Raw genomic sequence first — 21595 nt, forward strand, 5'->3', positions numbered from 1 at the left:
ATGTTTAATGTACTACTAATAAATTAATTATACATTCCTATAATAATCCTCAGAACTATCCCTGTGCTGCTCTGCTGTGGGTGTTTTGCACTGTGTTTGTATACGTGTGACCTGTGCTGTTTGCATGTCTTGTTTCTGCTTGGTGTTTGCTTTGCGATGTATGTAGGACATGGCGGAGCTTCTTGCAGAGAGCCAGCAGCTAGAGGAAGATCTGAAGAAAGTTGTGGATTATACACAGGGAGGCAGCCTAGCAAGATTCAGAATAAGCTGCACAAGGCGCACTGGATGTGATGTAGATGTGTGTATGATAACTACGCATGTGTATCCAGTGATGACCTTCAAAATGTCAGCTTTGCCTGATTTCAATTTTGTTTGTTTATTTATTTCCAGRGCAAGCCTAGAAACGTGAATCACTCACACKTCTCTTATCTCTTCTCGTTTTTCCTCCTTGTTCTGTTTGTTCTCTCCAAGGAGGTTGAGGAGCTTCGTCTGGAGCGGATGCAGATCGACGAGCAGCTGCGACAGGTCACCCAGGGTCACCGAGCGGTCGACAGGGAGCGAGGAGATCGAGGCGATAGGGGGGAGAGAGGAGCATACAATACAGACAGCGGTGCCAACGCCTCATCCTCCATCAGCGGGAGTCGCTCCTACAACGGCCGAGGTCGTGGGCGCCGAGGCTACAACTACAATACTGGATATGGTAGCGGTTTTTCAATATAAGCACAGGAAATCTACTTGCATGTTGCCAAAAAACTCTCAGAATGGGCTATTTTTGTAAAACGTCTTATTTTTTTAACTTCTCTTTTGCATTTTTTTGATTTCAGGCACCAACTCGGAGCAGTCCAATGCTTCTGAAACTGATTCAGAGCGTAAGGAGGAGCTCAGCGATTGGTCCTTGGCTGGAGAGGACCAGGATGGGTGAGCCACTTTCTATTCTTTCTCAGGGTTCCCATGGGTTCTTGAAGTCCTTGAAAGTTTGTGAATTAGAATTTTTTTTTCAAAAGCCTTGAAAGTTTGTGAAAACAGCCAAAAATTATACTTGTCCTTGAAAGTTCTTAAATGTTTTTGGGGATTGAAATTCTCTATTCGCACGACTGATTTTCATCATCTTTTAAAAAAATAAATTATCAAATTAAATAAAAACAACTTACATTTGTTGCGATGGATAAACTCAGGATTACGGTAAACTGACATCATTTTTTCCGACTCAACAACTTCTATGTTCAGTTTTTCATTAAATTTACATGATATTAAACCTGTTTATTGGTAACATTCTGTGGTAGCAGTAGATAATTGCCGTTGCGCGTGGTTCTTTAATTTGAGGAAATTGGTACTGGAAAGTCCTTGAAAGGTCCTTGAATTTGATGTTGACCAAGGTGTGGGAACCCTGCTTTCTATTTAAATTAGGGCTGAAACAATTCCTCATGTAATTTGATTTCTAAAAATCCCTGAGGGAAATTATCTGCCTCAAAACTTTGTCAGGGTTCCTGCGGATCCTTAAAAAGTCTTAAAAGGCATTGAATTTATCAACCCAAAAATAAGGCCTTAATTAGCCTTAATGGTCTTAAATCAATCTTTCATAGGTCTTAAAAATGTTAACACATTATACGTAGGATGAATAATTCATCTCAAATATTACAATAATTGGTAATGTTTATTTGTTTTTTAAATAATTGACTGAATGCCTCTTACAGCTCGCTTTGTTTTAAAATTAACATTTGGCTAAAATTGTTGCTAACTGGGTTTTTTCCATTTGTGTTCATTGTGAAGTCCGTCTTAAATTTCATTTCAAGAGGCATTAATCAGGTCTTTAAGTCTTAAATTTTACTTGCCTTAAGCTGTAGGAACCTTGTTTATAAAAAATAGATACTTTTATAATCAGCACACTTTTGTTGGGCTGGAATGTTATTTATGTTACACAACAACGCTGCGTTAGCGCTTCTGCTAACGGTTACACTGTTGACGCGTGTATGCTAAGCTCTATATTTGGCTATAGAAGGAGACAGAGAGCTCAGAAAGTGACAGAGATTGTAAAAAGTTTGGATCATTTAAAACTAAACAAAAAGATGACAACATCCTTGAGGTTTTTGAACCGGAATGAAAACAGCTGATGCATGTAACAACGGGTATTTGTTTACGTTTCCTTTGTAAAATATGTTTCCCTGAATCTGTGATAATCTATGTTCCACATGTACAAGGAGGTATATTTTGGCTAACGTTACTTGTGCTGACCAATCGTAGTGGCTACCTGGCAGATTTTATTTAACAGTGAATAAGTTGTGTGATTAAAAACAACACTTACTGTAAGTGTGTCAAATAAAGAGAAAAACACAGCAACAGGTTGACAGTTTGAGCTGAAACATTTATTTGTTAATATGCTTCTATTTTAAATTACATGAGATATCAAGTTTAAAAGTATTTACAGAAAATATTAGGAATTAATTTTTTATTAATTTTTGCTGCTGCTTTTTATGACTTTGAAACCTGTTATTAGCCTTCATTTATTACTGCTGTCATATTTATTTAGCTAACCAGTCGAGTTAATACTTTACTGCCAAAAATGGGAACCCTGCTCCAACCTAATAAGTCGTAGTCAAAATATGAATTTATTTTTACTATTAACAATAACAAGTGAACTCTCTAAAACTCAATCTGCAACACCCACATTTTATATTACGCATTTTACTTACTCAGTTTGTTCCAAAAATATCACATTCAGTTTCTTCAATCCATAAAAATAAATTTACAGTGTTAAGTTTTTTCTGTGGTGGTTAAAAATCATTCAGTGACAGAATGCCCCCTCAAACCGCACATATAAGCTTAAAATGCATGAAATAAACACAACTGGTTCAGTAATTTTATTTTGAGTGCAGCAGGGTCGTCAGCAAGTGTAGATTACTCCTTCACAATATTAAATAATTGTATTTCTCATAAAATAAGCTTAATTACAGCAGAACATAACAATTTTTATATCCAATTACTAGATTAATCAACAGAATAATTGATAGCTTAATCAATTACTAAAATAATCAATAGCTGCAGTCCTAATTTAAACCTAAAGGACTGCAAGATGTTTTTTTTAGGTAAATTGACAGTAATTGATTAGGTTTTTGCAGCATGTTTCATATTGGCTTTATTGGACTCGCAGGGAAAGAGAGCGAGGCTCTAGACCACAAAGAGATGGCCGTAGAAGACCAGGACCTGGCAGAGGCCGAGGAGGGCCTGGAGGAAGAGGTAGAGGAGGAAGAGGAGGATACAGCAACAGCTACGGTAAAGTTCAGCTTTCAGTGTCGAGTGAAACCAGGCGACACCTTTTCTGTTGAAATCCTCATCTAATCACATCCTGCTGCCTCTGAAACGATGACGTCATTCTGCTGCAGCCCCTCGGGATCAGGAGAACTACCACCCGTACGGAACGATGGAGGCGAACACAGAGACCGACCAGACGGCCGATACAGACGCCAGCGAGTCCAACTTGCCAGCAAACCGCCGCAGGAGGTCGCGGAGACGCAGAACCGACGAGGACGCCACGCTGATCGATGGCATGAGCGAGTCCGACAACGCCTCAGTGAGCGAAAACGGGACAGGTATGAAACATGAAGTCCTTTTATTATGAAGAGATGTTTACACTCAAAAACTTGATGTGGATGGAAACAAAATCTTTTACAGTTATAAACATACAAGTGACAGTAAAAGCAAAGGTTTTAAAAGAACTTAAAAAAAGCTTAAAACCAAAGTGCAATGACTGTTGAGGACTTAGCAAAAAAATAATTGTACACGAAACAAAAAAAAAAGGTTAAAGTTTTCAGGATTGTGCAGCAGTGCACCATTTCCCATTTCAGTGTATAAAAAAGAGTAGTGACATCAGTTTACAGACAAAAGCATACTGAAGGCACAAATCCTTCTGTTTGTAACAACCTAACATTCCTAGAGCGCTCTGAAGCAAAACCTCAGCGTCGCAATCGTAGCCGACGTCGCCGTAACCGCCTGCCAGAGGAGAGGCAGCCAGGTAACCCGACATCACCTGCTCGTGTGCTCTCACCAGGTTATCGCTTCAGTGGCTCAGCTGAAAAGTTGTGCACCTGTTCCTCATGTTTGTGTGGCACCGAAAACATATAAATAGAAATAAAAAGCAAATGGAATTAACCAGCATGAATATGTTGCTTGTTTTTGTTTTCTTGAAAAATCAAAAATAGGTTTGTGACTGTTCTGGGAAATGTCGTTCTAATACTGTAAACCAGTTTCTAACAAAGTAAACACACACATGCATACAGTGAATATGCATCTGTTTTCTTCATTTTACTGTTTTAATGGACAGATTTAAACTTTATTCACTAATTACCTAGCCTAAAGTCTGACTTTGTTTTTTTTTTGATCATTGTAAACTTAACTGTAACATTTTTGTAAGCCTAAAATACTTTATTTTGTGGCTTCCTATAATCTTACAAAACACACTTCCTTTTTTTTTCTCTCTGACGTGTACACAGGTGTGAAATGCCTAACATTGCAAGTTCCACTATTCTAGTAACTGACACAAATTGAAAGTCAGACTTGTTTAGTGTTTATTGGAGCTGTCCCGTTACATTAACAAAGGCTTTGTTTTCTGCTTCCATGTTTGTGCAGTAACTGTGGCGGACTACATATCCAGAGCTGAGTCTCAGAGCAGACAGATGATGGCCAAGGACACCAAGAAGAACAAAGATGTGGTCAGTACTGAAATGTTCCCGTGTTAACTAATCAGGTGATGTTTTCGGTTTTGGTCAAAAACTTCTTTTTGATGTACTAAAGTGCCATATTTTTGAATAAAAAAAATGTTTTTTTGTGTTTTTCTTTAAATTAAAGGCTCTTAAGGAGTTAAAATAGCATAAATAATATATACTGTATATATATAAATATATTCAGTATTCAGTAGATTGTAGAAAACAAAATTTAAAAATTAGTATTTTAAGCAGATCATGAAGGTAACCCCTATTTTCCAAGTAGGGGTCTCTGCAGTACATGTTGTTCTGTAGATAGTTTGCCCTAACCATGATTGGCAGAGTTGATGTGTGGGCGGAGTTTGTCCCAACCCTGATTGGTTGGATTGACTTTTCTTGTGGGACAAGTTAACAGAGGAAGTAATGGTAATAGTAAAATAATATGATTGAACTAAACTGCTCCAGGGGCCACAGTTACCGCAGGCCAACAGCTGAGGGGCCGAATGTCCAGCAATTAAAGTCATTATGTAAATAATTTATGTATTTATGTATATAAACCAAGTATTACAAAGATCTGTTACCTTTTGAATTTGTTTATTTTGCTACATTTAATCATTAACACAACATACAGAACCAAATGTAATAAAAGTATGTGCAGTAAAAGACGTCTCATTCAGCCGACTGTAGAGCTAGCATGGATGCTACTTTTAGCACGTCGAATCTAAAGTAGTTTAATCAGAGAGGATTACCGTATTTTTCGGACTATAAGCCGCACCCACCATTTTTTAAAAAAAAATCCGCGAACATATATAAGCCGCACCGGACAATAAGCCGCACCCCCAATATAAAAAAAACAGTACACCCAAATTTGCCGTCAAAAAAGTGAGTTCAACATCAAAACATAAAAAGCAAACCTTTAGGAATTAAAGTTCGGAGGAATACGGTTCATTTAACTGACCTTATTTTGGTAGTTTTCTTTAACAGTTTCTGGTCCAACAAAACGTCTCATTTATCGTCCTCCGGCGCACTGAAACCATCAAAGTCCTCCTCTTCAGTGTCGGAGTTAAACAAGCTGAGAAAAGCTGCGTCACACAGCGGTATCTGTTCAGTGTCGGAGTTAAACAAGCTGAGAAAAGCTGCGTCACACAGCGGTATCTGTTCAGTTTTGCTTTCTGTGTCGCTGTCCTCCCGGGGTAATGCTGGCTCTGAAGCTGTGGTGGGAAAGCCCTCCCGCTCCAGCATACGTCACTGCATGGGATTCCTTCCCCGGGGAGTGCAACGAGGAAAAAAAAAGGTCAGCAGCTCTTCACTCGACGTTTATCCACAAACTGGTCCTGGATTAAGCTCCAAAGTTTTTATCAGTCAGATTCCACTGTGAAAAATGTCTGTTTTATCCCCTTTTATGAGTTTTTGGCCATTGACTATCTTTAAATCGCTGCTTCCTGGTCAACAGTCGGCTCTGGAAGCGATCGCTTTTTTCTTTTTTTTTTCCTTTCTTTTTTTGAAGCGAGTGGTTGAAGCAAATGGAGCATAAGAGCCCCCTGGTGGCTGAAGAAAAAAATCCATGTATAAGCCGCACCGGTCTATAAGCCGCATAGTTCAAAGTTCAGGAAAAAAGTCGCGGCTTATAGTCCGAAAAATACAGTAAATAATTATCTGACCCTCTTGTTTAGTTCAGTGTTTATATCTGAACCTGCCTCTGACCGGATGCTCCGGTGAAGCATTTTATTTTTGGAACAAAGCAGCGAGCTGAAAATAAAGTATCGACCAAGTAACTTCAGGATCGATACGCTCCACAACCCAGGCTGGAGGTTACTACCATTCTAGTATCTACATGGAAAATGAAAAGTAAAAAGATGAAGCAACTGGACTTGTGTTTTGGAGCTGTAAACACATGAAAGCTACAGATTTAAACAGTGTAACTTCAGGTTAGTGTCTTATCGATCCTTCGCCTCCTCACTGATGAAAAAGTCAGATGGAATGTGACATGAGTGTTCACACTGCAGTCACTTTGAAAACATCAGATATATATCCGATTTAAAACCACATACTGAAACGGCCTGGGTCTGATTAGAAAAAATCGGATTTGTCGTGTTCAGACTGTCATAAAAAAATCAGATATGGGTYGYATTTGCCTGCAGTGCGAATGTAGCCTATGTATAACTTAAAAAAAAACCTCATAGGAATGAAAGTTGAAAACCGTGAGTTTGAGCTTAAGAGATTAATGAACCCATTGGCGGGCCAGATTTTGGTGACCAGTGGGCCTGACTTAGCCTGCGAGCCACTAGTTGAATAGCCCTGGTCTATGTACAGTTTAAAACAGAACAGTCATTCAAAAAAAATTAGCGTGAACATGTAAATGTAATTTATTGACTTTAAATTTTGTGCAGCTAGCTCCTTCCTGCCTCGAGTTACGTGTAATTTTAATATCTATATTTAAATAAATATAGGCTCCTCCCAGCTGCCCCCAGCTTCTTCACACCCTACCGTCAGTCTGATCAGTAGCGTCTTGGGTAAACTCCTCCCACAAAATAAGAAAATCCGACTTAGTGACTGCAGAGACCCCCTAACTAGATTTTCTCCCCCTTGGTAAAGTTAAAGGACAACAAAAGAGAGAAAATAGGATTTTTCCACATTAAATTCCAGACACTGCCCTGTCAGGTTGATTGCTTCTACCCTTGCCCCTGAATGTTTTTATTTTATTTTATTTTTTCTACATCTTTTATTCCCTCTGTGTTCAGGGTCAGGTGGAGGTGATTGATGAACACAGTCCACAGTCGGTTCCACCAACAACCAATGGTTCTAATAATGGGGTTTCTGATACCTCCAGCAGCAGTGCCACAAAAGCTCCCAGATCCTCCGCCGACAAGCCGGCCGAAGTCTCGAGCCCACAGCCTGTCCTCAACGGACTGTCCTAAACACACCAGGGCAAAGAAACTGGTTTCAAATATTTGGATTTCTTCCGTGACATTTGTTTGAATCTCCACGTCTGTGGAGAAAACATCAAGTTTATCTTAACATTTAAACACAAGCACTGTTCTTTTGTTTTCTATGTAACAAATATTTGAAACCTGCTCTGCAGCACAACTTTTACAGTTCTGAAACTTTTATCTCAGATTTACATATTAATCTGTTCAACTACTCATTTTACTATCTTTTTTTTTCTTTTCCTCACTTAGTTCTTCCGGTATGAGCTTGCCAAAGATAGTCAAACATATACACACACGTACACAAACTGTACTTTCTAGTCTACTCTTCGGTGAGAGCTCAAGGAGAGTTTGGGCTGAGTTACAGTATTTATGAAATGCAGACAAACACACTGTGGTAATACTGCAGCAGTTCTTTTTACATGGTTCAGAATATCAAAGCAGATTTTCAGAATGATGTCTGCCTTAAATCAGGTAGACTCAGCAAAAAAAATAAATAAATAAAAAAGGCTTCCAGATCTTTTTTTTTATTATTATTATTTTTAAGGCGTTTCATGCATCTGAGGTTGTTGAAGTAACCGTTCTGCGTGAACTGTACCACAGTGCAGATGGGTTTGTTGGAAACATACATTGTGCCTTGAGAGTAGATTGAACATGTTGCTGCCTGGCTCTGCACTCCCATCTGAAATCCTTTTAACGTTTGTTTTCAGAGCCGTCTTCTAAAATAATCAGGTGTGTCTGCTCTTAATGTTGGGGGGGATTTATATAAATATATGAATATAAAACTGTTAAGGAGTTCGACATTAGCTGCTTCCTGTTCTTCAATATGCAACCACTTCGGTCATAGAGATGTTATTACAGTGTGTCGAAGAAAGAAGAGTTGTTTTGTTTGCACTGAAGTGTAACTTTTTTTTTCTGTTTTAAAGCTGATTGTAGTTGAGTCTGAAAACTGGCCTGTTAGGGTTTAGTGCTGGACAGATGTGTAGCCGTCAGTGCTGGGTTTTATTGAAACATCTCATTACTGAACGCTGGGAAACATTGAGCAGATTTTATTCTTTTTGATATTCATTTAAATAATTTGGGACATCTTTCTGATTACTACCCAGTTTCTAAATGTCCCCCCCAAGTGCAAAAATCCTGTAGAGAACTGGACTAASCCTGGTGTTGAGGTGTTTCTGAACAGCAGGCCCAGGAAACGATGTCATTTTCATGGTTCTTCCACACTGGCTAGCTGGAAACTGGTCACGACTGTTCTTTTAAAGGAAGATTTATTTGGATTATTTATTTTTAAAAGTGTACAGTATTTAAAAAACACTCTTCTTGACACTAAAACAAGATATCCAGGAGTTTTAAGACAAATTAGGAATTGGGACTACTGACAGTTGTGACATCCCAAGTGTTTTTGTTGGGTCAACTACAGTATATTGTACTTTTTTTTTTTTTTAAGGATTGTCTGGTTGGTTGATGTGCAATATGTTTTGTATGCAGGTAGTTCTTAAATAAACTTGATCTTCTATGTAGATCTATAATTAAAATGTCTCATTTATACATAAAACACAGTGGGAAAAAGATTTCATCTTTTCAAGGGTAAAAGCTTGTATTTTTCATGCACCTACTTTTTATTAGGCTTGGCCATTGTTGAATTCTTTTGATAAYGGCTAAAAATCAAAGTAAAGATTTCAACTCTGGCAAAAAGATGGAAAGTTATTTTGATCTTTATAATAAAAAAAAAATAACCCAGCTTAGCTTAACATAGCTTGTTAGTATAAGGCAAATTGTAATTTTTTTCTATCATATTTAAAACAGGTAAAATATTAACAGTATAAATCACCACCTCTGTTACAAGTTTGTACAATGATTTTATTTGATAATTAAAAAAAAATCAGCCAGTAAATCAGCATGAAGAAGAAATAGTTTTATTAACATCGTCAGGTCTATTTCTTGGCCTGGCCGTCCATGAGGTCCTTCGCTTCGTTTATTTTTGCTGCCATATATGGAGATCCTCCTGCCAGACCAAACACAAATCATGGGTTTTTATTGTAGAGCAGCTTAGTTAGTGAGAAACAGCTTTAATTTCAATAAAACTGACTGCAAAACATGGAGTGTAGCTGTGAGATATAGTCTTAGCTGAAAGTAGACTTAATTAAATCTATACATTTTCTACTGCTAAACACAAACGTTTAGGTGAGTCAAATAGTGAATGAAGCAGTTTATAGAAGCTTATTAAGTCACAAGTTATTTGTTTGATTTTAGGGGGATTGATTTGATTTCATTTATTGATTTAACAGGAAAAGATTACTAAAAATCAAGCCTGACTCAGCATAATTGCTGTTTTACAGCAGGTGCCTGTTCTGCAGCACATAAAACACTCAGAATTACAGCATCACAATCACATCATTATTATTACACCATAGACACAAAGACAAACAAGCATTCCAAATTTCAAAAAGGCAGCATTTGCAAAATAGGACGTCTAAATATGAGCACAACAAAAAGTGTCCAGCAGATGGCAGACAAGATTCTTCTTAAAGGGCTGTAGTTTTGAAATGGACTTTATGTTTTGAGGAATGTCATTCCATGCTTTAGTATAAACATAGAAGAAAGACCTCTGGTCGTAACAGTTTTTAAAAGTTGGTAATATCAGTTGTCCTTTTGTAACAGATCTAGTTGAATGACCACTTCCAGAATTTGATTTGGGCARCAATGCACAGAGAGTTCCATAACTGGCACCTTGGAAGATCTGAAAATATAAATTAATACCACTATACAAAACATAATTCTGAAAAGTCAAGGCATCAGACAATGAAAGTTAGAAGTCAATATTTTACTTGAGATAAAACAAAGCAAAAATGAGGTTTTAGACTAATGGAAATACTTTTTACTTGGGAGAAAAGTAAAAAGTATAATTTGTACAGAAACAAAGTTTACCTGACCTTCAGTGGTGGACAGTATGAGAGTACATTTACTTGAGTACTGTACTTAAGTACATTTGAGTATCTTAAGTAATTATTTTTTTTGGGAACTATGACTTTCACCACTGCATTTCAAAGACAAATATTGTACTTTTGACTCCACTACATTTGTAGGATGCTTCTTCTTCTTCTTGTGSTGTTTAATGGCGGTTGGCAATAAACTGAAGGTATGCATTACCGCCACCTACTGGTATGGAGTGTGGTTCAAGATGATTTCACTAATATTTATATACTACGACTACTATTATTGTATTTCTTTTTACATTTTCAAAGCTATTAGTAGGAAGCTTGTAGTCACTCTTTCCTTTTGGTTCAGTATAGTTTAGTAATCAGCTGTTGCTGTTWTTTTTMTTGAAATGTAATTGGCCACACTTTATATTCCTCACAAGGGGAACCAGTCGCAGTTGTAGCTCACAACTGGGACAGATTTGGAATTACATAATCTTCATTAACGACTGAGCCTGAGCTCCACCTACATTTCAAACAGAACCAGCAATGGAGACGGTTGAAGAGAATAGAGAAACCAGCTATGATCATATCTCAGCTCGATGTTTGAGATTTTAGGACTGAAAAATAGTCCCTATCAGTTTAAACRTCTTTGCGTTCACTGCGGATAAACTACATYTCTGCAGTTAAGACCTCACTTTATTGCATTTTTATGCTGAAGTCTTTACAGGAGGTGAATTTGTAGCAGTGGTTCTACGTGTCGATACATCAGGTGATTTCTGAGTTACAAGGTTCTTTAAAACCACTCTGAAAACAATACAGCAATGTACTGACATTAGACAATTTAATTTGTACTTTTGAATACTTAAATATTTTCAAAAGTATCAGTACTTTAACTTGAGTAGATTTTTGACGGAGTAATTTTTACTTGTRATTGAGTACAAAGTACTAGAGTTGAGTACTTTGTCCAGCACTGTTTACCTCTATCTGGATGGTTCAGGATCATCAGTTTTCTGTGGGCCTCTCTAATCTTGGTCTTGTTGGCTGTGGGACTGAAAAGCAGAAGAAGAGTAATTCTCAGTTTGGATGTGGGCTTACAGAGCTTGAAAATCTGCTCCACAAAAGGTTTATACTGACACTGCATATCAGACTCTGAATATTCAACACAAGCTTGTTAGAAACTGACGAACACCTCTGAAGAGCTACAGGTGWGACAGGCAGACATACCTGACACCTAAAATAAGAGCAGCTTCTCTTTTTGTCATCTTTGGTTCAAATCCGCCCCGATAGTACCCGCCTCCAAAGGCCTGTAACAGCAAAAATAAGCAAATAAATAAATAAAACGCAGACTAAATGTTAGTGCTGGGTGGTATACCGTTTTGTACCGAAAACCGGTTTTTATTTTTGTTATGACTTTTCTGAATACCGGTATAACCTGAACACGTGCGGAACGTTTCATCGCAGCCGCCAGTGAGCTGTTTCCCTGGGGACACATTTCGTTGCAGCACCGCTAAGCGCATTAGCATGCTAACGTTATTGTTGGAACAACTGGTGGCGGGTGGTGTGTTTCAGCCACTTATATGGTCTGACGTAAAAAAAAAACCCATCCCGTTTTCACCATCGCTGAATGTAGTAAACAACTCTTCAGTGACGTGCACGGTTAGATTTAACGCGCTACGTTATAATGGAGACATTATTGCATGGAGACTCTAGCATGCTTCTATTGTGAAAAGCCCAGGGGGAAGTAGCTTTGTAGTTTAGCGGAGTTGACTGGTGTGCAATGTGAGTCGTCCTTATTTTATTAACGTGTTTTATTAAGACATAACGATAGACCAGATAATGATTTTTTCTCAACCCTTTACGATCGGACCAAAATGCATGATTACTGTCTACAACCAGGCAAAGAAGAAAAGACGTACAAGAGGAGGGAAACAGTGATAAAAGAAAAAAGTCAATAAGCAAAGTTTGTGCATTTTATTATCAGCTGACCTGTGAGGAAAAAAAATACCGTCAAATACCGTGAAACCGGTGTAATTGTTGTAAATACCGTGATATAAAATTTGGGTCATACCGCCCAGCTCTACTAAATGTACAGATCAGAACACATCTGTTTGCTTTAAAAGCTTTAAGGACATGTTACACAACTTTTCCTTCTTACCGTCTTCGGCAAAATCTGAAAGGCCTGCTTCATTTGAGGCTCCATCTGTTTCATGGCCTGCATGGCGTAACGGCCTGGTAGTAAAAAAAATAATAAAAAAATAAAAAATCTGGGTGAATATAAGGAAAATAAAGCAACACAAACTCAGCTATCCATCTTTTTATATTTGTCCCTCCCCACCGAGATATGGGTAGCTTTACTGGCATTCAGTCAGTTATGATTAATATTTATTTTAATCATCCTTTATAGTTACTGTGGAGTTTTACAATGTGAAACTGAAGCTTCATWCAAATACAGTGAGTATGCAGAAGTAGGCAGTGACTTTTTTTCTGACTTTTATCTTTCTGTGCCTTCAAATCGCCCCTTAGGAATAAATATTACGATCTGAATTGTACTGAGTTTTWTTCAGGTCAGCCACAGAAGGTGGAAGTGTTGATGGGGTCCTACTTGCTCACTTAAAACAGGTGATTACTCAACTATTATTCAGTTTAAATGAAAGGCAGGCGGATGAAAGTCCAGCACCTTTCTGTCTGTAATAAATAATGTTCATTTTAATGTGTAGATTCCATTTTTCCCTTCTATTTTGTCATAGTTCTTTTGTATTTCTGAGAAAACTGTGTTCCTGATTCATTTGTTTCACWGGGATTTTACAACATCTCACCTGCGAAACCAGCTGCTGCCAGAGCCAGGCCCGCTGCCACCATGGTGCTGGCCTGAAACACAAACAAAAAGCATTTCAAACAGTGGTGGCTGAGGCTAAGCAAATAAACAAACCAGCTTGTTTTGATATGCCCTGTGCCAGACACCAGAGATAGAAGCTAATGCTAGCTTAGCCGCTAAGAATGAATGTTTCCGGTTTTCTATCGGACATTTGAGCACGCAGACACGTCTTTAATATTCATCTCGCTTGATATTTAATAACAGGTGAGACTTACCATGTCTCTGTATTATGTTCGGTTCGTGTTACAGGACAGGACCATAACTTTTGACCTCTCGTGCTGCGGCTCAGGCGCTCAGCTCTGTTTATGCCGGAAATGGAGAGAAGTGTCGTAAAATGCCACCACGCGTCTTCGAGCTGGAGGGACAACAAATATGAAACAAAACTGTGCGGCACCTTCTGGGACAGTGGACTTCAACTTTCAGTGTATGGTTTCTAAAATATTAAGTATTTCCTCCTTATCATGCACAAACAGCTGACTTTGTGTCTTACTCTGTTGTTTTCTAACATTAGCAAAACTTCTAACTCTAACCCAAATTAAATTAAGTGCTGCTCTTGTTTGGAGTAAATTCACAAGCCTAGTCTCTAAAGCTATTAAACTGAATTTTTAACTAGTCATTTTTTGTAACTAGTATTTCTGAAGTTAAAATACTTTATAACCATTCCCCCCCATTTCCAAATCTGGAATAAGTGGATTGGCCACACAGCTGTGTATGTGATAAATGTTGTGCCAGCAGAATTGAATTTGAATTTTTGACTTTGAAATTAAATGCACTGGTTTGAAAAAGAATTTTACTAAATTGAAACTGAATTTAAAGTTTTGAATTTGAATTAATTTGCTTTGAAACTAGGGCTGCCACGATTAGTCGATTGGTCGACGACTAATCGATTATTAAAATAATCGATGACTAATTTAATAATCAATTAATCATTTTCTTTTTTTGTTCTTTACTTTGTTTTTCTCAACAAACTGCTTTGACACCTTCCACTGCCACATCTACCTTTCTGTCCTTGACACACATGCGCAGTAGTGGTAACTGGGGTAGGCCGTGGACGTCACAAGACATTATACAGACAGGCTCTGGTATCATGGCTACCTGGCAATGGAGCTGAAAAGTGTGGGATCATTTTAAGAAAATGAAAGAGAAACCTGTGTAATATCTGCAGAGCAGAACTTACCTTCCACAGCAATTATTTTTAGTTAGCATATAGCTAAAATCTAACCATGGTTATATAATAGCAGCTGCATTCTGGCACGATAAGCTGTGTGTTTTATATTCAATTAATGTATGATCCGATTAGTAGACTAATCGAAAAAATAATCGGTGATTAATCAATTATAAAAATAATAGTTTGTGACAGCCCTATTTGAAACTGTATTTTGGTCTATTAAAAATTCAGTTTGTCTACTTTCACTTTCAGGTCGGAACTGATTGGCCAATTCTAGTCATTCAATCACGGGTGGGACAAGACTTTAATCATGAGGATCACTGTTTTGCCTCCTCTCCTTGTGGGTTTTCCAGTCATGTCTTGGAGGAGACCCCCAGAAAGCATTGGGATCCCCCTGGAGGAGACGTGATGTGGGTTTTCCTTATGGACCTGGATGGATGGATCTTATCTTCTATTTTACTAGTCGCAGTGACCTCAGGTAAATCTTAGGCCAACTCTTTACACACTGGACCTGTTAAACGTGTGTGTTTGTGTTTGTGTGTGTGTGTGTGTGTGTGGGGGGGGGAGACTTGTTTGTGACCTTTGTTCTCTGCAGTTATTTTCTCATGAAACTCAGAGCTGGAGATTTAAGTTGACATGTGGTCCTTCACACACGTGGACAAAAATGTTGATAGGTAATGACTGAAAAGCCCACACTGGTCGCTGAAATAATTTGAAACTGACAAAAGTAGCAGTTAATGTTTAATTTGCACATTGTCCCTGTTGAATAAACTTTAATGAAAAAAAGTGGACTCTCCCAACAAATGAACCTCCTGAGACCCTGTGTCCTCATATGTGGACATTGCATTTTTGCCTCTCTACCCATGATGCATCATTTTTTTCAACTTTAACCCCTTGACCTCATTAATGGGCACTACCAGCACTCTCTAGTGGTCCAATGACAACATTACATCCATTTGAGTGAAAACAAGATGGCGGGGATCCCAGTAAAAAGCTTCTACAGCAACTCTGGTAAGAAAAATGGCCAAGGTAAAAATCCAAGTTACATTTCACGCTTGAAACCAGTGTATTTATACACAGATACATCTTTAGCTTCATAAGACATCCAATCATAACATCTTTTTACAATTGAAGCAAAGTACAATATCGGTAAAGATAAAGTACTCACTTGAGGACACTGGGACTATAATGTTATTAATTGTGCCATGATGCTGGATAAACCTGTGCATATTTAGAAGAGTTTACAAAAGTAAATAGTTAGTGAAGGTGATATATTTGGTCACAAATTTTTGTTAGACAAATCTGGAAATATTTAGAACAGTTCACAGGCATAAATAGTTCTTACAAGTGGTCAGTTTGTTCAACCAATAAATTATCTGTGATTTCAGGTCATTATGTCATGTAATATGTTCTTCAAACTGAAGAGCAATCTGATAGCTGTTTGTAGCTGCGTTTCCATTGACCATGAAAATGTGCAAATTAGAATTTCAAAAATAAATTTGCTCAATGGAAACACATCAATTTCGAAAAAAAAAGTTTTTCGACAAAATGTTTTTGCGCTAGGATGAGGTGGTATTTCGGCCGTATCGAAATTGGTGTTTTTCGCAAAACTGCAATAGAAACGCTTTTTTCGCATCACGGGAGTCACGTGATCAACAACCGTCTGTTTCTACTGGCGAAAAAGACGACTAAGAAGAAGATAATAGGAAGTAGAAGTAGTAGTAATATCACAGAAGTAGTATAAAWTAGTAAACTCACCGACTACAATTCCCCAAAAACACAGCATACGTAGCCGCTCCCAAGTAGAGACTTGTCTCTGGAAAGCCTCGATAAAAGAYGCCGACGTCTCCTCTGATGATGAGCGCTAGTGTCGTGGTAGCAACATGCTATGTGTTTACATCCATCGCCGCCATGTTTGTAATAACTTATCGCGAGAACAAACGTATTCACGTGACTTTAATAGCATTTCTTACTTAATCACCGCAGTTAAACACCGCAGTTGCGAAACTGTGTTTTTTCAACATTAACAGAATATCGACAAAGTTTTGCGCACATTTGCAATGGAAACRCAGCTRATGATGATGATGATGCACTTYACTAATCTTGCTCTGGTCAACAGCTGGCTACTGTACAGTCAGAATAACTTGGAAAATGGAACCATCAGAAAGGCCATCATGAAGTTTCTCAGGTTTTGCCTGGTAATTGCTTAGGTAGTCTTCAAAATGTGACATTTTGAGACCCAGTGTCCTTATATGAGGACATTTTTTTTTTTGCAAAAATCACTTCCTGTACCATGACAGAGTCTAGTTATTATATTTATAAGGTCCTACTATATAAGGTCCTACTAATCCCATGTATCTTAGAGAAAGAAAAAAATGCACATCCTGAAAAAGCTTGGATCTCAGACCTGGTTGATCCTCATCACCATACAGGTAGAGTATTTTTGCAAAGCAGAATGTGTACATGAGTGTGCGTCACACACCAAMAGGCCTCTGCTGCCATGGCACGCAGCCCTCTTTGCAGCTCTTGTCTACCATCGCATTGTTTTATACAGAGGCACCCCACTGTGGGGCGATGATGATGATGTGCACATCTGCAGACTGTCTGCGAGGAGCGCCATCAACCCGAATGCGTCCTGCTGCGTTTTCTCCTACCGTCGGACCGAAAACGCGACGGCAGCTGACACAATGAGACAGCAGAGGGGCCTAATTATTGCCCCTATCATTTGCATAATTACAATGTTTTTCMGAGGCAGTATAGAAATTGTAAATTGTAGTGGACTCGCCGTCTCTTCTGGGTGGAAGCCGGCCTTAAACGGAGAGAGAGGGTTTGCTCTGCTAGCCAGGCAGCCGGGCTCAAGCAAAAAGGTCCCAATCAGCCAGCCAACCAGCCTCACGGGCTGCACACTCAATAGGATTTAAAAAGCCAACTGTGTGGAGCAATAAGAGTTTTTGCTCCTCAAATCATATGGAATTACAGTGCTGGTTGCATATGTGGGGGAGCCAGTGGCAGGCACAAAAGCCCACAGGAAGCAGCTATTTCTGTGTGTTTTATTAACCCAACCAAGCAATTTAATTCTTTTGTTCGGGGGAGTTCTACTTCATTGATTAACAAAAGCGGGGATATAATTTTTTTTCAGCCCCTTTTGAAAAGCCTGAAATGTCAAGCCTTTTAAAGGAGATTATTCTGCCTGCGTGCGATGAATAGAGCCCAGAGTAACCTTTTGTCTACAATTAAATATTCCAGCATAAATATAAAAGAAAATCAGAGATGGGGAAGATTGAGTCAGGAGAGATCGGAGAGGTAGATCCTCTGCCCGATAGCGGCAACGAGCCCGGCTCTAATTAGATATGCCAGGCGGGCTGCGAGCAGTCACTCTCCAACAGCACGCCGAGCGAGGAGGCAGCCCGAGAGAGGAGGACAGAGGGAACCTATCTGCTCATCTGTCCGTCCGGCGTCCTTCCTCTGGGCATCCGCAAGGTATTTCAGGAGACTTTGTTTTGTTTTTTCCCCCRCCTTCCGTCGTTATTTGTTTTCCCGGCGTCTTTGCCGCCAGAGAGGAAGAGTCTAAAAGGCAATGCCTTCTGGGAACTGCATAAGCAGCTGGAGCTGAGTAAAAAAAAAAAAAGTTGTGGGATTGTTTATGATTCTGAGGATTGATTAGGAATGACAATAAGAGACTTTAGGGACAGTGAAATGTTTATTTTCATTCGAGTGGCAGTGTKTGAGGCTTCCAGGAGGAGATGAGGAGGGCTGATATGAAGTTTTTATTCTTGCTGTGCTGCTTCTGATTGTGTTTTGATAATCGCAGCTGCAGTAAAGCTCTCAGGAGGCTGAAGTGAACGAGGACCTGAGCGGATGTTTAGGATTTCGTGGAGCTTTGCTGTGTTTGATTAAAGTTTTGAATGAAGTTGATTTCGATTAAAGATTATCTAAATTGTGGTTTAATTTTTAAACAAAGTCTTCATTTTTTTTGTTAGTTTTAGAGTGAGCGTGTGTTGTTAAGTCTGTTTAATGTGTGAAGTCAGAGGTGAGGTGGAGAATAAAATCTCGTGTCAGCAGGTTATTTTCTGACCAATCGTTTCTGTCGTGACTCCAGTAGGCGTGGCATCACAACTGAGAGCCCTTAGGTGAGGTACTCAGTTAATCTGAGTTTGTTTACTTTTCATATGTTATTATGGTTATGTCCATTTCCATATCCTTTTTTTAAATCTTTGATTCACTTTAACCTAAAAGGCTATGCATTTTATAATCATAAAGGGTCTGGCAAAGAGGATTAGGGCCACTGGGGGGAAAAGAATTCTGATGTTATTCTCATAACTCGGAGAAAAAAGGTCAGAATTCTGACTTTTTCAAAGAAATTAGGAAAAAGAATTCTGAGTTTAATCTCAGTAATCTGACTTTTTCTCAGAATTAGGAAAAAGTCATGAATCTGACTTTAATCTCAGAATTCTGACTTTTTTTTCTCAGAATTAGGAAAAAGTCATAAATCTGACTTTAATCTCAGAATTCTAACTTTTTTCTCAGAATTGGGAAAAAGTCATAAATCTGACTTTAATCTCAGTAATCTGACTTTTTTCTCAGAATTAGGAAAAAGTCATAAATCTGACTTTAATCTCAGAATTCTGACTTTTTTTCTCAGAATTAGGAAAAAGTCATAAATCTGCCCCCATTTGAGATATTTTCTTTTAGGAGATGAGAAAGTTTGTTTACAGGTCTTAGAGTTTGTGTGTCCACTGACTGTTGTGTATTTCCTGTTTAAGCAGCCTGTGCAATAGGTGTATCGCAAAAACTGGAATAAAAGGTCGGCTCAAAACATTTTGTCACTCAGACAGAAGCTTGAAGTATTGGAGCCCTTCCTGTATTTGACCAATTGAATATATCTTTTCACATTGCTGGAATGAAAATGATTAGTTTTTTTTCTCTGAACCCAGAGCAGAAAGACATCAACACTATATGTATCTGTTCATTTATCGCAAGTTACATCGTCATCTCAATATTAAGCACTGTTATTACAGGTTTTCACAACATTGTGCAGCTCTAATAGCTTCTGGCTTGGAGGAAAGGAATGGAGACCCCAGCTCAAGGAAGAAGCTGCTTCCTGGTTTGTTTTGCTGAATCAAATTTCCCTGAACTTACATCCTGGTGTAAAAATTAAAAAGTTGTTGAGGATTGCTAGTTCGGCTGATTTCTTAAAAAGTTGTTGAGGATTGCTAGTTCAGCTGCTTCTTTGTCTTTTTCTTTTGTTTGTTGTAGATTTTTCATTAAAGAAGCATCACAAAGCAATTTTTAAACTTTTATTGGAAAACTGAAGCGATGCATTCTGGGTAMATGACGGATTTGATTTGTGACGGGAAATGAAAGTTTTCCATGTAGTTGCTCCAGTTGACCACTAGATGTCTGTCTAAACCCGTTGACGGATTGCTTCGTCCAACCTCAAGTATTGAGCTCCAGAGTTTAAACTTTTTTTTAAAAAAGGAGCTCCGATTGTGAAGTAAAATAAATCAATGCACACAAAATTTTAGTCTGGATTACAAACGTTAACTGTTTTTGCTGGGAAAGGGAGTTCTAAACATTGCCTTCCTGCTACTTAAGCAGACACAAAGCATTGTGGGAAATGAGAACCGTGACTGAGAGCAACTGTCAGCAAAGATGTATACGTTTCCAACACGTGTTTATCTGGGAGGGGTGCTGTTGGATAGATCACGTGTGTCGTGATTCATTGACAGACATACCTTCTGCTGTTCAAGGTAATGATGACTGGTAGATAACTAGTTATTAGCGGTACTGCATTTTAATTTTAGAAAGCGCAAATCCGCTTATGAATTATAAAAATTAGTAAGACCGCTAAAGCGCAAACTAAATATTTAGGTCCACAATTAGCGGATTTGCGCTTTAGCGGGCTGGTGCCCACCACTGGTGATCAGTGACTTTTGTGTGGGAATGCAAAAGAAAAAAAAATCCCCCATGTCCCCTCGTGGGTTTTGTAGACATCTTAGTGGAAATAGAATCAGCACATTAAAGTAAAACACATTTCTGTCTCTACCAGAGAACACATTTAAACTTTCATTTTCTACAGATAAAAGATGATTAAAACCAAACTTTGTTGAACCCAGTCGGATTAACAGAGAGAGAAAATCTCACTTTAGATTTATCTGGTCTACTGGTCTCCAGTAGGAATAAAACATGACAGCTTGCAGCGGGGCACACGTGTGCTGTCACAGTCCCAACACTTATACACAAACCTCATGTCCCCTCAGTCCCAGCAGCTGGTTTGGGTTTTATCAGCTTGTTGGAGGGCTGATTGGAGGCGACGGCAGTAATGACTGCAGGTCAGGAGGTTTGCAGCCCTGTTATGATAACTAACCTGAGGTCAAAAGCTTTAATATTGGTCTGCTGATAGCTGCAGATGAATAATTCTTTGTAAATTGAACAATTTAAGGCAACAAAAAAAGTGTATGTTAACAATCTGCAGAGAGTAGTGAACAACAAATCGATTTCAACCAGTCAGCACTGATTAACAAAACCAGTTTGTTCAAAACGATTTAATGTTTAAGCTTTAAAGTGGGCGTATCATGCAAAATCCACTTTTTTTAGCCATTAAATGCATTTAGCTGTGGACTTCGAGTCTCTAGGAGTGCAGACAAGTTATATTTAGAAATCTTTCTTATATTTCAACCTGTTCATTTTTCTCTATTTTCTATGATGCTTTCTGAGCTATTATGTCACAGTTTTTGCGACAGAACTGCCTAACAAGGTCTAGACTTACCAACTAGTATGGCGGTCTTCATTCTCCTCTGGTTCTGGTTCTGGGTCAGTCTCTGCCTCCGACATGTAAGGCTGGAAGGACAAGTCCGTTGTGGACATCTTTTGATTTGTTTGCAAATAAAATGTTTCTGCGCTGCTATGTAGTCGTAAATCCCTCTATCAAGCTAGAGTGGACCACTTTAAAATCTGGAGGAGTGTGTGTGTGTGTGTGTGTGTGTGTGTGTGTGTGTGTGTGTGTG

General features: G+C 38.6%; 2 protein-coding genes and 1 long non-coding RNA gene across 12 annotated transcripts in view; 2 read left to right on the top strand and 1 right to left on the bottom strand.

The window, feature by feature from the left end:
• The window catches only part of LOC106531534 (FMR1 autosomal homolog 1-like), a 62761-nt gene extending 53608 nt beyond the window's left edge, over positions 1–9153 (top strand). For 2 of the 9 annotated variants that reach the window (XM_014027420.1, XM_014027422.1), the window contains exons 22-29: positions 167–298; positions 472–700; positions 825–918; positions 3149–3270; positions 3381–3587; positions 3932–4009; positions 4624–4706; positions 7439–9153. In XM_014027420.1, the coding sequence (XP_013882874.1) occupies positions 167–298; positions 472–700; positions 825–918; positions 3149–3270; positions 3381–3587; positions 3932–4009; positions 4624–4706; positions 7439–7615 (1122 nt within the window). In that variant the 3' untranslated portion in view covers positions 7616–9153. Of the gene's footprint in view, positions 1–166; positions 346–471; positions 701–824; positions 919–3148; positions 3271–3380; positions 3588–3931; positions 4010–4623; positions 4707–7438 lie in introns of those variants that run through there. The other 7 variants (XM_014027421.1, XM_014027424.1, XM_014027423.1 and 4 more) reach the window with 7 other exon arrangements.
• Positions 9154–9463: 310 nt separating this feature from the next.
• Positions 9464–13728, bottom strand: dnajc19 (DnaJ (Hsp40) homolog, subfamily C, member 19). The gene is made up of 6 exons (XM_014027430.1): positions 13636–13728; positions 13362–13413; positions 12701–12774; positions 11770–11849; positions 11524–11594; positions 9464–9629 (listed from the first exon to the last, which is right to left on the bottom strand). Exons 1-6 carry the CDS (start codon positions 13636–13638, stop codon positions 9559–9561), a joined length of 351 nt encoding a protein of 116 aa, XP_013882884.1. The 5' UTR covers positions 13639–13728; the 3' UTR covers positions 9464–9558.
• Positions 13729–13783: 55 nt separating this feature from the next.
• The window catches only part of LOC106531536 (uncharacterized), a 20409-nt gene continuing 12597 nt past the window's right edge, over positions 13784–21595 (top strand). Inside the window, exons 1-2 of one of the 2 annotated variants that reach the window (XR_001311930.1) lie at positions 13784–13844; positions 14841–15066. This is a non-coding gene — a long non-coding RNA (uncharacterized LOC106531536). Of the gene's footprint in view, positions 13845–14840; positions 15067–17854; positions 18069–21595 lie in introns of those variants that run through there. The other variant, XR_001311929.1, reaches the window with a different exon arrangement.

Source organism: Austrofundulus limnaeus, unplaced genomic scaffold (assembly GCF_001266775.1).
Source record: "Austrofundulus limnaeus strain Quisiro unplaced genomic scaffold, Austrofundulus_limnaeus-1.0 Scaffold648, whole genome shotgun sequence".
Lineage (NCBI taxonomy): Eukaryota > Metazoa > Chordata > Actinopteri > Cyprinodontiformes > Rivulidae > Austrofundulus > Austrofundulus limnaeus.

What these genes read in the sequence shown, in the direction of transcription:
- dnajc19 (XM_014027430.1), bottom strand. An exon ending in TTCAGATTTTGCCGAAGACG is followed by an intron (nt 11,850 to 12,700) that starts GTAAGAAGGAAA and finishes TTGCTGTTACAG; the next exon opens with GCCTTTGGAGGCGGGTACTA. An exon ending in GCTCTTATTTTAGGTGTCAG is followed by an intron (nt 11,595 to 11,769) that starts GTATGTCTGCCT and finishes TCTGCTTTTCAG; the next exon opens with TCCCACAGCCAACAAGACCA.